Consider the following 14,147-nt stretch of genomic DNA (forward strand, 5'->3'; position numbering starts at 1 on the left):
GAAAATAGTGTGGAGGGACAAATGGACAAGGGAATAATGGAGAGAGAGATCCTTGAAAGTGGAGGAGGGGGAGATAAAGATTTGTTTGATGGTAGGTACCCTTCGGAGGTGCCGGAAGCTGCAGAGAACAATATGTTGGATGCAGAGGCTCATAGTGTGGTAGGCAAGGACAAGAGGAACTCTATCATTGTTACGGTGGTGGGAAGATGGGGTGAGTGTGAGTGTTCGGGAAATGGAGATGTGAGGAGGGCAGACAATGAATGTTTGGAAATCTAAAATTTGCTCATTTCTACTGACACACTAATGCAGAAGAAAATAAATAAATATCTAAACCACATTTATATATAAAAAATCTAGGGTGCCTAAGACCTTTGCACAGTACTGTATCTCAACTCCAGAACTATTTCAACTGGGGTTAGGGTGGAAGCACATTAAACAGACTAGAAACATTTGCAATATAGTCTCTTCTAGCGCTTGATGAAATGCTTTGAACTGATGATATAAAGTCTAACATTGTAAGTACTTCAATGATACCATTCAAAGGTTGCTTGTATTATCTTTAAACTTGCTATTCTATTTCATGTTTTCAATGACAACTGTTTTTCTGACTCCTAACATCATTAACAATAACTATTCATTAGTAGCTTTCAGAATAACATATGCTATATTTACCTGATAATCTGGGTTTAAAAGGATTTTATGGATCTTGTTAGCAGGGTCAACATTAATTGCTCTTTTATATCTGCCTTTCTGAAGATGCTGGCTAGCCATGTTCTCTAATCACTGTATTCTTTCAGGTGAAGGTACTATTGGGAGTACAGGGAGCTTCAGGATTTAGATCTCTGATGAGGAAGGCCAGTGGAGAGGAATTCACAAGCAGTGGTGATCCTGTAGCTGTAAATGTAGTCTGCAATTCTACTATAATCGGCCAAGCAATCACTGTATCTAATTGGGAGCAGACTGTGTAAAACTGCCTGTGGAATGTATGTGATTTCTTGAAATACAGAAGTTTGCACAAGATCAGCTATTGCTGAAAAGAGGGATTGTAGAATTGGTCTTGAATTATGGGAGGCCAGGTGAAGGATCAAATGGCTTCTCAGGATTGTGGTTATCGTTTACATGCATTAATGTTTTCCAAAGTCAACCCACATAATTGCTCACATACAACAAGAGATTCTGCTGTTGCTGGAAATCCAGAGCAACAAACCCAACATGCTGGTGGAACTCAGCAAGTCAGGAAAGGAATAAACAGTCAAGATTGGAAAGCAAGGATGAAGCCAGAATAAGAAAGTGGGGGGGGGGGGGGAGTGGAAGCAGTACAAGCTAACAGGTGAAAGGTGAGACCAGGTGTGGGGAAGGTGGGTGTGTGGCGAGGTGGAATGAAGTAGGAGGGGGAGATAGGTGGAAGAGATAAAGGATTGCTGTCAGTTATTTCTCATTCCTACTTGTTCTTACTACTTTGAACCATGACAGACCACTGGGATCTGAATTTAAAGGATATTAAAAGAGGTCATGAATAACTTAACAGATTTAACAGCTCATTTAGAAATTGAAAACGTTCTTTCTCTCTTCTCAAGATTGTGGACATTTTATGGAGTGACCCAATGCATCAGGAAGGCTGCATCGCAAACTCCGTCAGAGGAGGCGGGTGTTACTTCGGACCCGATGTGACGGAGAAGATCCTGCGAAAGCACAATTTGCAATTCTTGATCAGGTCCCATGAGTGCAAACAAGAGGGTTACGAGTACTGCCACAACCAAAAGGTATGAATACACATCCGTTCAGCCCAGTGAAAGGAACATCACTGCCACCCCAGCTCAAATGAGTCCAGCCCCACCAGTGTCTTTGAACATGACCACTTATAATATCAGCAGGTAATGAGCTTCTGCACATGACATTGGGGTGCTGTGCAAAATAAATGGGAACAAATGTATTAATGAAAAATTAGAGATTAGTTTTACGTGTGAGTTTATAAAGTTACTTACGTTTCCAACATATTCTCACAAACAATGGAAAGTGTGGGTTTTTTTGCATGCATTGTTCTAGATGTAACATTGCAAATGCCAGGTTCACAGTGTTGTGAGAAATGGGGGTTGTTTTCTCACAGTTCCAGAGACCCAAGCTCAATACTGACCTATAGAAGTTTACACATTCTCTCTCTGACCATGGGGACATCCCTCGGGTACCCTGGCTTCCTCCTAAATATGTGCTGGTTAATTGGTTAATTGGAAATATGACAGACCCCATTTTGTGGGATGTTGCAGGCAGTGAGTACCTGCTTATCCTATGAGATGATCTTCCCTAGTGCCACTTGCCGATTGAGATGGGCACTCAGGCATGATCCGGGCATAGCTGAGAAACAGCTTGGCCAAACTACTCCAATGACAAATGTGCTTTGTTTCTAAGACAGTCAGTTCATAGATGACATTGTCAATTTTATATTCATGCAGGTCTTGACCATATTTTCTGCTTCGAACTATTATGAAATTGGCAGCAACAGAGGAGCTTATGTGAAGCTTGGGCCCGACCTCGTTCCCCACTTCATGCAATATCAGGTCAATCAAAGCACTCGCAAGCTAACCTTGAGGCAAAGGTGCGTAAAATAAATGCAGCGGTAACCTCTACACAGTGATGGTCAGACTGTATGTTACAAACAGACCTGCTGCTCCGCCTCTCTAAAGTCCACCCACCACTATGACAAGGACATTACAACATTGCAGCAGAATACACTGGGATAGAGGTTAGAATCAAGTCTGCCTTTGTAATGGGGCAGCAACTCTTAAACAGTAAATAGCTGAAACAGGGCTGTGTGCTCTCCTCTCTCTTACATTCCACTTCAGGTGGGAGATACAGGGGTGACGGAATGGCAGAGTAAGGCAGTCACCAAGAAGACAAGTTGGCATTGCAAAATGGTCACTTTCCCATTAATAGGCATCTGTTAGTCTCGTGAGACCATGGATTTGAGGCCTGGGCAGGGTTGTATGGGAGACCGGCAGTTGCCCAAGCTGCAAGCCTTCCCCTCTCCACACCACCGGTGTTGTCCAAGGGAAGGGCATTAGGACCCAAGCAGCTTGGCACCAGTATCGTTACAGAGCAATGTGTGGTTAAGTGCCTTGCTCAAGGACACAACACGCTGCCTCAGCTGAGGCTCGAACTAATGACCTTCAGATCACTAGACCGCTGTCTTATCCATTAGGCCATGCGCCAACACCACTTTCCCATTATTATTCATTAAATCATTAATGAAAATCACATTAAAAAATAAAGAAACTGGTTGTGATTTTTTTTCTTGCTAATGGGTTTTTGTCACAGTTATAAACAACTGGGAATTAACTGTCAATAGTGACTGCTCTACACTTTGTATAAAAGGATAGGGCATGCAGGCCTAGCCTTCCCAATTGTACCTCTATTGCAGGATGTAACTTGCATATCCAGCAGCCTTTCACGTTGCTGGCCAACAAATGTCTCTTTCACTTATAAATGTACATCAGGTGGACTTTAGTAATTAATGAGAAATCAACAGATTTTGGAGCACTAAGGAAGAAAAGGGATATAGGATCAGGTGGGAAACTGGATTTTGAACAGTATCAGTCACAAAGTTAGTAATTGGTGGAGCAGGTGTATGCACATCCTTGGTTTTCATAATCTTAATATCTTCCAAGATTCAATTTCTCCTTTAACCTCATTACTACAAAGCTTGTTAGTCTCAAATGTACACCATTTTAGGCTTGAAGATCAAAGCAACACATAATTCTCTAGCTGTAGTGGCAAGAATAATTCTTTCCTTTATACTCTATTTCTCCTTGCCATCAGGTCAACTTGCCAATTACCATCCTAAGCTGCAGATGAATATAAACTGCCCACATTTTATGTAAGAGCTGTGAATATTTCTTGTTCATATTGCCAAAGTAATCATTGTAGTTTTCACTAGTCAAGAGGCACCACAAATTTTAAGATGAACAAATTATTCCCATCAGGTAATGTTGCAACTTACTTACTTCCTGCCCATAATACCTGCTGGTGTTTAGGGAAATGATGATCCGCCATCTCTGCAACACACACAAAATGCTGGAGGAACTCAGCAGGTCAGGCAACGTCTATGGAAAAGAGTAAACAGTCGATGTTTTTGGCCGAGACCCTTCATGAGTCCTGATAAGAGTCTCGGACTGAAGCATCAATTGTTCACGCTTTTCCATAGATGCTGCCTGGCCTGCTGAGTTCCGCCAGAAATTTGTACTTGCTGCTTGGATTTCCAGCATCTGTAGATTTTCTTGTGTTTGTCCTCCATCTCTGTCTGCTTGAAATTAGTTTTGGTCTTGGTGGCTTCCTTCGTTGTGCCAGTAGCTTCCTCGCTGTTTTCACTACTAACACCCACGCAAGTCCGGGTTGGAGACTCAGGAATACTGTCGCACACAGATGTAGAAGGATCCTTCATTGCTGTTTTGTTTGTCCAGTCAGAGCTGTTATCCTTGAGCTGAACCCCCTAACCTGAAGGACCAATGGACCACTCTTAGTCTGGCATCTACCCTTTGACCTGCCTGGCATGGGTGACCCTAGCCAAAGCATAAACCCCTCATTCCAGCCAGTATGGTTCTCCTGGTCATTGAGGCACACAAGCCTCCAAACCACAACATGGTTGTAGTCCTCTTGGAGGCAGTTGCAAAGCCAGAAAGAAATTGCAGGAAGCCAAAGTAAAATTATTATGTAGGTTTTCCAAGGATCCCAATGCAATCTGAGTAACGTTGACAGTCAGAGCTTACCCAAACTAAATAATTCAAGCTCATCTCACAGTATTGCAACTCTGGATCCATGGCTCTAATTGCAGAGCAGGGTAATGAGGGCTGAGAATAAACAGTCCTCAAGTTATAACAGGAAATTGGGAATCCTGTACAACAATTGAATCAGAATTATTGTCATGGTCTTGATGAGGTGAAGCTTGTTTTGTGGCAGCAGTACAATGCAAGACATAAAATCTACTACAAATTACAAAAAGTAAATAGAGCAAAAGAAATGAAAAACATGTTCATGGGCCATTCAGAAACCTGATGGTGAAGTGGTGTGGGTCCTCAGGCTCATTTAACTCCTACCCAATGGTAGCAATAAGAAGAGAGTATACTTAAGCTGTTTTATTCCCATTTTATCCTACAATTGCTGGGCTTCTAATTACACTCCACTTCATAACTGCTGAATCACAAGAGAGTGAAGGTGCTGGCACCTGGAGCAACACACACTAAAAGCTGGCAGAATTCAGGCATGGATCTATGGATGGAAAATAAACAGTTGCTGTTTCAGGAGGGGAGATGCTAGTATGGTCTGATAGAAAATTATTGACCTGAAATATTAAGTTTCTCTCTGAGATGCTGTATGACTGCTGAATAGTTTCATCTGTTTCTGCTTCGAAGATTGTGAGTACTAACTCTATATTATTTTTGATTTTGTTTTATAATTTGGTATGGCTTTTGTTATAAACCCAGAGTGAGCAGGATTGAGAGGTCAGCACTGGGAGCTCTGCAAGAGAAAATTTTTGCCCACAAATCGGATCTCATCAGTGCTTTTAAGCATTATGACAAGGATAAAACAGGTAAGCTCACAAAGGTCCAGTTGCAGATTAAAAAAAACAATTTGTTTCTGATAAGTTGAAGTTTTATGGCCAAATGATTGATTGTATAATCCAGTACTGAGCACATTTTACTTATTAAACTGCTAACTTTCTGCTCTCACTGTAATAGAAATCAAATCTGTATAGCACTGTTAAGCTCTGCCAAATGCAAAGCAGTTACATGATCTGTGTTTTCCTCAGATGCTGCCTGATCTGAGCCTGAGTACGTGCTTTTCATTTATTCTGACTAATCTGGGATCAGGTAATGGGGGAGACAGTAGGAGCAGTGGTGTGCTCCGTATGCAGTATGTGGGAGGTCGGGGTCAACACAGTTGTCCCTGATGACCACACCTGCAATAGGTGCATCCAGCTGCAGCTCCTATCAGCCCAAGTTAGGGAATTGGAGCAGGAGCTGGATGAACTACGGATCATTCAGGAGGCAGAGGCAGAGATAGATAAGAGTTATCGGAAGGTAGTCACACCGAAAAGACAGGAGGTAGGCAAATGGGTGACAGTCAAGAGAGGCAGGGGGAGCAGACAGAGAGAGCAGAGCACCCCTGTGGCCATTCCCATCAAAAATAAGTATACCGTTTTGGATACTGTTGGTGGGGATGACCTACCAGGAACAAGCTGCAGTGGTCCTGTCTCTGGCACTGAGGTTGGACCCTCGACTAGGAAGGGGAGGAGGGAAGAGAAGAGAGCAGTATTGATAGGGGATTCTATTGTCAGGGGGGTGGATAGGAGATTTTGTGGGGAAGATCGGGAGTCTCGGATGGTATGTTGCTTCCCTGGTGCTGGGGTCCGAGACATCTCAAATCGGGTGCAGGTTATTCTCGAGAGGGAGGGCAAGAATCCAGATGTTGTGGTCCATGTAGGGACCAATGACGTGGGTAGGATGAGTGAGGGGGTCCTGCGTAGGGAGTTCAGGGATTTAGGTGTGAAGCTGAAGAGCAGGACCTCCAGGGTAGCAATCTCAGGATTGCTACCTGTGTCACGTGCGAGTGAGACAAGGAACAGAAAGATTATAAAGATTAATACGTGGCTGAAAGGAGGGAGCAGGAGGGAGGGCTTCAGGTTTGTAGATAATTGGGCTTTGTTCCAGGGAAGGTGGGATCTGTTCCGAAGGGACGGTTTACACCTGAACTGGAGCGGTACTAACATTCTTGCAGGGAAGTTTGCTAGTGCTTCTTGGGGAGTTTAAACTAAATTTGCAGGGGGTGGGGATCCAGAATGTGAGAGAGGATAGCAAGATGAAGAATAAAGGACAGGTGGGGACTACACGGTTCCGGAATATTAAGTGTGTAGTAGAGAAAGGTGAGGTGGAACAAGTGATAAGGAGGACACATATACAGAGAGATGGTCTGACGGAACATGAAGTTAAATGTGTTGAAAGAATAAGTAAATTTAGGAAGGACAACAAAATTCTAGGGGCGTATAGCCCGATGGGAGTTCAGGGAGCTGGGTTAAGCACAATAGGCAGCGATTCAAACAGAGGGAGGAGAAATGGGCTAAAAATTCTATATCTGAATGCATGAAGTGTCAGAAATAAGGCAGATGAGCTTGAAGCTCAGGTGCGAATGGGTAACTATGATGTTGTTGTGATAACGGAGACATGGCTGCAGGGAGATCAGACCTGGGAAATGAATGTACAAGGGTATAGGTGCTATCGTAGGGACAGAAATGTGGGCAGAGGGGTGGGGTGGCCCTGTTGGTGAGGAATGAGATTCAGTCCTTTGCAAGGGGGGACATAGGGTCAGGAGAAGTAGAGTCTGTGTGGATAGAACTGAGGAACAGTAAGGGCAAAAGGACCCAAATGGGTGTTGTCTACAGGCCACCAAACAGTAGCATGGATATTGGGTGCAAGTTGAATAAGGAGTTAACATTGGCATGTGGCAAAGGTAATGTCGCAGTAGTTATGGGGGATTTCAACATGCAGGTGAACTGGGAGAATTAGGTTGGTGCTGGACCACAGGATAGGGAGTTTGTAGAGTGCCTACGGGATGCATTCTTGGAACAGCTTGTACGAGAGCCGACCAGGGACAAGACCATTCTGGATTTAGTGTTATGTAAAGAACAGGATTTGATAAGCGATCTTGCAGTAAAGGAGCCATTAGGAGGTAGTGATCATAATATGATAAGTTTTTATCTTCAATTTGAGAAGGATAAGGGCAGCTCAGAGGTGTCGGTGTTGCAGTTGAACAGGGGAAACTATGGAGCCATGAGGGAGGAGCTGGCCAAAGTTGACTGGACAGATAGCCTAGCAGAAAAGACAGTGGAACAGCAATGGCAGGTATTCTTGGGATTAATGCACAAGGTGCAAAATCAGTTCATCCCCCAGAGAAGGAAGGATTCAAAGGGGGGAAAGTGGTTGACAAAGGAAGTCAGAGATTGCATAGCATTAAAAAAAAGGAAGTATAACAGCTAAGGTGAGTGGGAGGACAGATGATTGGGAAGTTTTAAAGGAACAACAGAACTTTTTTTTTAAACTTTTTTTAATGAGTTTTCAGATAATTACAGAAATAAAAGAAAAAATATCCATCCCCCCTCCCCTTAGCCCCTCCTCCCAACATAGAGAGAGAGAGAGAGAAAGAAAGAAAGAGTGCCTGGAACAACAGAACTTAACTAAAAATGCAATACGGGGAGAAAAAATTAGGTATGAACGCAAGCTAGCCAGGAATATAAAGGAAGATAGCAAAAGCTTTTTTAGGTATGTGAAGAGAAAGAAGATAGTTAAGAACAACGTTGGGCCCTTGAAGAATGAATTGGGTGAAATTGTTATGGGAAACAGAGAAATGGCAGAAGAATTTAATGAGTACTTTAGATCTGTTTTCACTAAGGAAGACACAAGCCATCTCCCAGATGAATGGATGGGCCAAGGACATAGGGTAACAGAGGAAATGAAACAGATTGACATTAAGAAGGAAACGGTGATGGGACTGATGGGACTGAAGGCTGACAAATCCCCAGGTCCAGATAGTCTGCATCCTAGGGTACTAAAGGAGGTGGCCCTGGAAATTGCGGATGCATTGGAAATCATTTTCCAATGTTCCTTAGATTCAGGATCAGTTCCTGAGGATTGGAGAATGGCTAATGTTATCCCACTTTTTAAGAAAGGAGGGAGGGAGAAAACAGAGAACTATTGACCTGTCAGCCTGACATCGGTGGTGGGGAAGATGCTGGAGTCCATTATTAAGGATGAAATAGTGGCCTATCTAGATAGCAGTGATAGGATTGGGCCGAGCCAGCATGGATTTACCAAGGGTAAGTCATGCTTGACTAAGCTATTGGAGTTTTTCGAGGATGTAACCAGGAAGTTAGACGTGGGAAATCCAGTGGATGTAGTGTACCTCGATTTTCAGAAGGCATTTGATAAGGTACCACATAGGAGATTGGTTGGTAAAATCAAAGCTCAGGGCATTGGGGGGAAAACATTGACATGGATAGAAAACTGGTTGGCAGATAGAAAGCAAAGGGTAGCGGTGAATGGGTGTTTCTTGGAATGGCAGGTGGTGACTAGTTGGGTGCCACAGGGCTCGGTATTGGGACCACAGCTGTTTACAATTTACGTCAACGATTTAGATGAAGGCATTGAGAATAACATCAGCAAATTTGCTGATGATACTAAGCTGGGTGGCAGTGTGACATGTGATGAGGATGTTAGGAGAATTCAGGGTGACTTGGATAGGCTGGGTGAGTGGGCAGATACTTGGCAGATGATGTTTAATGTGAATAAGTGTGAGGTTATGCACTTTGGGAGTAAGAACAGGAAGGCAGATTATTATCTGAACGGTGTAGAGTTAGGTAAGGGAGAAATACAAAGAGATCTAGGAGTCCTTGTTCATCAGTCACTGAAGGTGAAAGAGCAAGTGCAGCAGGCAGTGAAGAAGGCTAATGGAATTTTGGCCTTTATTACAAAGGGAATTGAGTACAAGAGCAAGGAAATCCTCTTGCATTTGTACAGAGCCCTGGTGAGACCACACCTGGAGTATTGTGTACAGTTTTGGTCGCCAGGGTTAAGGAAGGACATCCTGGCTGTAGAGGAAGTGCAGCGTAGATTCATGAGGTTAATTCCTGGGATGTCTGGACTGTCTTACACAGAGAGGTTAGAGAGACTGGGCTTGTACACGCTGGAATTAAGAAGATTGAGAGGGGATCTGATTGAAACATATAAGATTATTAAGGGATTGGACAAGATAGAGGCAGGAAATATGTTCCAGATGCTAGGAGAGTCCAGTACCGGAGGGCATGGTTTGAGAATAAGGGGTAGGTCATTTAGGACAGAGTTAAGGAAAAACTTCTTCTCCCAGAGAGTTGTGGGGGTCTGGAATGCACTGCCTCGGAAGGTAGTGGAGGCCAATTCTCTGGATGCTTTCAAGAAGGAGCTAGATAGGTATCTTATGGATAGGGAAATCGAGGGATATGGGGACAAGGCAGGAACCGGGTATTGATAGTAGATGATCAGCCATGATCTCAAAATGGCGGTGCAGGCTCAAAGGGCCGAATGGTCTACTTCTGCACATATTGGCTATTGTCTATTGTTTCTCCAGCATCTTGTGTCTGTTGCCTAGGTTTTACAGGGTTTATCTTGACTAGGCTTTTTTAAAACAAGCATTCAAGTATAATTACTCAGCACACAAGGATGTTTTAAAAAGTGTATTTTCGGGCTCCAGACTATTTGTATATGTCAGTAAGTATGTTCTAGTACCTGATTTTTGTGATTAATCCAATGTCTTCATTCCATTAAAAAAAATTACTTTGACCTGATGAAAGATCAGGTGGGGGAGGGGCCTGGTGCTTTTTGCTGAGGCAGATGGGGGGAGGGTTGATGTTTTTGCTGACGCTTGTGCGTGGGAAGGGTGAAGGGGGGCTTAGGGATTCTAACCTTTTCCTGCCATTCATTCTTTGGAGTTTTCTTCTGTCTCGTGGATGTCTGCAGAAAGTAGGAATTTCAGGTATTCATTTTCTGATATTGAATTGGACCATTGAACCATTGAAATAATAACAACACCTAACCCAAAAGCTTCAAGCATAGATGTTAGCATCGTATGTGGAGGGTGCATACTGCTTCAAGAATAAAGAGTCTGTTGTAGATAATGCATTGTCCTTTATGTTTCATCCTCCACAGATTGTAGGTATAAACTAAATTAGTACAGAAATGTAGCAAGAATCCCCTACAGGAATAATAGTGTCAGCTATTGCACCCATCACCTGAACTTAAAAACTAAATGTCTTATAAAGTTGGCACAAAATATCTCACCAAGTATTGTTTTTTAACACATAGGTCAAATATCCTTGAATGACTGGGCAAATGCTCTTGAATCCATTTTGGGTTTGGGTCTGCCTTGGCGTGTCTTGCGATCCCAACTTGTGCCTAGTGCTCCCAATGGTCTTCTGAATTTTTATTTATGGTTTGATGACTTTGCCCAAGAGAAACCCATTGTGCAGGTAAGAGAAAAATATTGCACATTCTGCTTTCACTATGCATGAAAACATTTGTGAGATGAAATAACTTTATGTAATGGTTATTACATCATGGGGACATTATTTTGGCATAATAGGTGAAGTTAGAAAACAGGAACTCATAGATTAGTAAATATAATATGAAATGAGATGAATGACCAAGAGGCCTACTTTTGCTGGAAATGGCTGACGATATTGCAAAACTAAAAAAAATCAACATTAAGTTATTACGTACACCACGCTGGAAGAATTCAGCAGGTCAGGCAGCATCTGTGAGAAAAGAGTAGCCAACATTTCAGGCCGAGACCCTTCATCAGGAATGGGGGGGGAAGATGAGGGGTAGATAAGCAACACTTCATCTATCGTCTGGATAGTCTCCAGCCTGGTGGTATGAACATTGAATTCTCCAATTTCCGCTAATTCACTCCCCCTCCCCTATCCAAGGTCCCTCTCTGCCTCTCTCCCCTTTCAACTTTCTGCTTCTTTATCTCTTCAGTTCTTTCATGCTTATCCCCTCCCCCTCCCCCCTTTATCTTTCCTCTGATTGGTTTTCCACCTGGCACCTCTAGGCCCTACCCCCTCCCCTATCTCTATCACTGGACTTTGGCCCTCTCTTCCCCACCCATTCCTGATGAAGGATCTCAGCTCGAAACGTTGGCTACTCTTTTCTCACGGATGCTGCCTGACCTGCTGAGTTGTTCCAGAGTTGTGTCCGTATTCTTTGATCCACAGCATCTGCAGTTGTATTTTTGTGTTTTGAACATTAAATTATTGTCATTTGGGTTCATACCACCACAATGCTGAGGGAGGACTGCATCATTAGCAAAGACGTCATTTGATTGCAATCAGGACATCTTCCAAAGGGTAACAAAAAGCTGCTTCAGATTTTGAGGCAATAGGAACAAAGCAGTGAAAAGAATTCGAATTGCAGAAGTTTGGTCTGGATGAATTAAACTCACTCAGTCCTCAGAGGGTACACAGCTGGTGGATTTTATGGAAGTTGACAAGTATGAGACCGCAAAGAATGAAAAATTTTAATTGACCAGCCAGACAATTTAACTTGTAATAGCTGCTGATCACCAAGCAGAATCTTAACAAAATACCTCTGTCTTCTGCAGCACATACAACCCAGTCTGATGGAAATGCTTTACAAAAGCATGTCTGAACTGGAAACCATTTTTCAAATTATTGACAGCGACCACTCTGGTAAGTTTTAGAAGAAAAGATCCATCTCTTTCTGAGACTACAGTATTTAGGAGAAAATTTGCCCCTCAAATGCATGGCTAGCAAAACTCTGGATTTATTATTGTATAGTTGGCAAAGGGATTAATGATAGGATGATCAGACTGTACAACTATTTCAAAGAACACTGTAAAGAATTGAGAGCAGATGTACAAATTTACTTGTTAATCTATTGCCAGCTAGAACCTCAACTTGTGAAACTGAATTTCATTTTTCAAACCAACTAGCAAAAACATTATTTTATTCCTGTTACTTCTGGTAAAATTTCCCACATTTAATGTTAATTTTGCAACAATATTGTTGCCGTCAGAGCTCATTTTACTTGGAATTTACCTTCAACTAAAATTATATAGATAATTAATCAATGTCATTCTCAAAATAAGGTGCAATTGATATAATCGGTATTAATAGATCAAAAGGTAAAAAATGCACACCAGCAAGATGTTACAGACATTTTGGGAAGGTGGGATGGGTGGAGAAGTGGAAGACGATGATAAAATTAAAACTATAGCACAAATTGTGCGTATGCTTGGATTAGGGCCAAAGTATAAACTGTACCTTCTTGTGTCTGTGACAGGCCAGATCTCATATGAGGAATTTAAAAAAACATGGAAACTCCTTAGTTCTCACCTTCAGATCGAGTTAAGCGATGAAGCAATTAGTAATCTGGCTCGCAGCATGGACTTCAATAAGGATGGAAGCATCGACATTAATGAGTTCCTTGAAGCTTTCCGTCTGGTCGATAAATCCAATTGCAAGGACTGAATTGAAAATAGAAATGCTGAAAATACTCTACCTCAGTTCATGGGCTAATGATCACCAACTTCCACAGCTCCTTGAACTATATTCATTTTGAGACCTTTATATCTGTACTGTTGCCACTTATCATCAGCCAAGTATTCTTCACTATTGTGTGGACTCCCAGTCCTTTTCATTTTCTGCACATATTATTACAATCACCCTCAAACCTTAAAATCACAATGGGTTACTTGTTGGGGAATTAAGTTCAAGACCCATGAGGAAATGTTGCAGTTCTATAAAACTCTGGTTAGATAACGCTTGAAGTATTGTGTTCAGTTCTGGTCACCTCATTATAGGAAGGATGTGGATGTTTTCAAGAGGTGCAGAGAAGATTTACCAGGATGCTGCTGGATGAGAAAGTGTTTCTTATGAGGATAGTTTGAGCAAGCTAGAACTTTTCTCTTTGGAGCAAGGAGGATGGGAAGTGACCTGATGGAGGTGCAAACTACAAGAAGCATAGATGGAGTAGACAGCCAAGGCACTTTTCCCTAAGGACAGCAATAGCTAATGTGAGAGGGCATAATTTTATGGTGTTTAGAAAAAAGTATAGGGGGAATGTCAGAGGTAAGTAATCTTTTTTAAACACAGAGTGGCAAGTGTGTGGAATGCACTGTTGTGGGTGGCAGTAAGAGTGGGTGACATTTAGGAGTCTCTCAAATGAGCACGTGGATAAAAGGTGAATGGAGGTCTATGTGGGAGGCAAGGGTTAAATTGAACTTAGAGTAAGTTGAAAGGTTGGCACAAAAATAGGGCCTGTACTGTTCCATGTGCCCAAGAAAATTTAGAAAGTGTAAGCAAAGGAATACAGTTTACCCCTTCCTACCTTCACTCTTGCCAAAAAACCAACATTTAGATTCAATACCTAGGCCTTTGGGCCTCCCTTTACAATTGGGTCCTTGATTTCATCAGATTTCATTCAGTGAGGATTGGTAACAACATCTCTTTGCTAACCATCAACACAGTTGCACCTCAAGGCTGCATGCTTAAATCCCTGCTCTACTCACCACACACACACACATGCATGCACTTCTTCAATTCATGAAGA

At 42.4% G+C, this 14,147-nt stretch overlaps 1 protein-coding gene across 1 annotated transcript in view; it reads left to right on the forward strand.

Moving 5' to 3' along the window:
* Positions 1–13,066, forward strand: part of ppef2a (protein phosphatase with EF-hand domain 2a) — a 42,227-nt gene extending 29,161 nt beyond the window's left edge. Inside the window, exons 11-16 of the mRNA XM_059989814.1 lie at positions 1,578–1,763; positions 2,451–2,593; positions 5,475–5,581; positions 10,881–11,044; positions 12,178–12,265; positions 12,879–13,066. Of these exons, the coding sequence (XP_059845797.1) occupies positions 1,578–1,763; positions 2,451–2,593; positions 5,475–5,581; positions 10,881–11,044; positions 12,178–12,265; positions 12,879–13,066 (876 nt within the window). The remainder of the gene's footprint in view (positions 1–1,577; positions 1,764–2,450; positions 2,594–5,474; positions 5,582–10,880; positions 11,045–12,177; positions 12,266–12,878) is intronic.
* Positions 13,067–14,147: the final 1,081 nt, after the last annotated feature.

Source organism: Hypanus sabinus, chromosome 14 (assembly GCF_030144855.1).
Source record: "Hypanus sabinus isolate sHypSab1 chromosome 14, sHypSab1.hap1, whole genome shotgun sequence".
In the NCBI taxonomy this organism is placed as follows: Eukaryota; Metazoa; Chordata; class Chondrichthyes; order Myliobatiformes; family Dasyatidae; genus Hypanus; species Hypanus sabinus.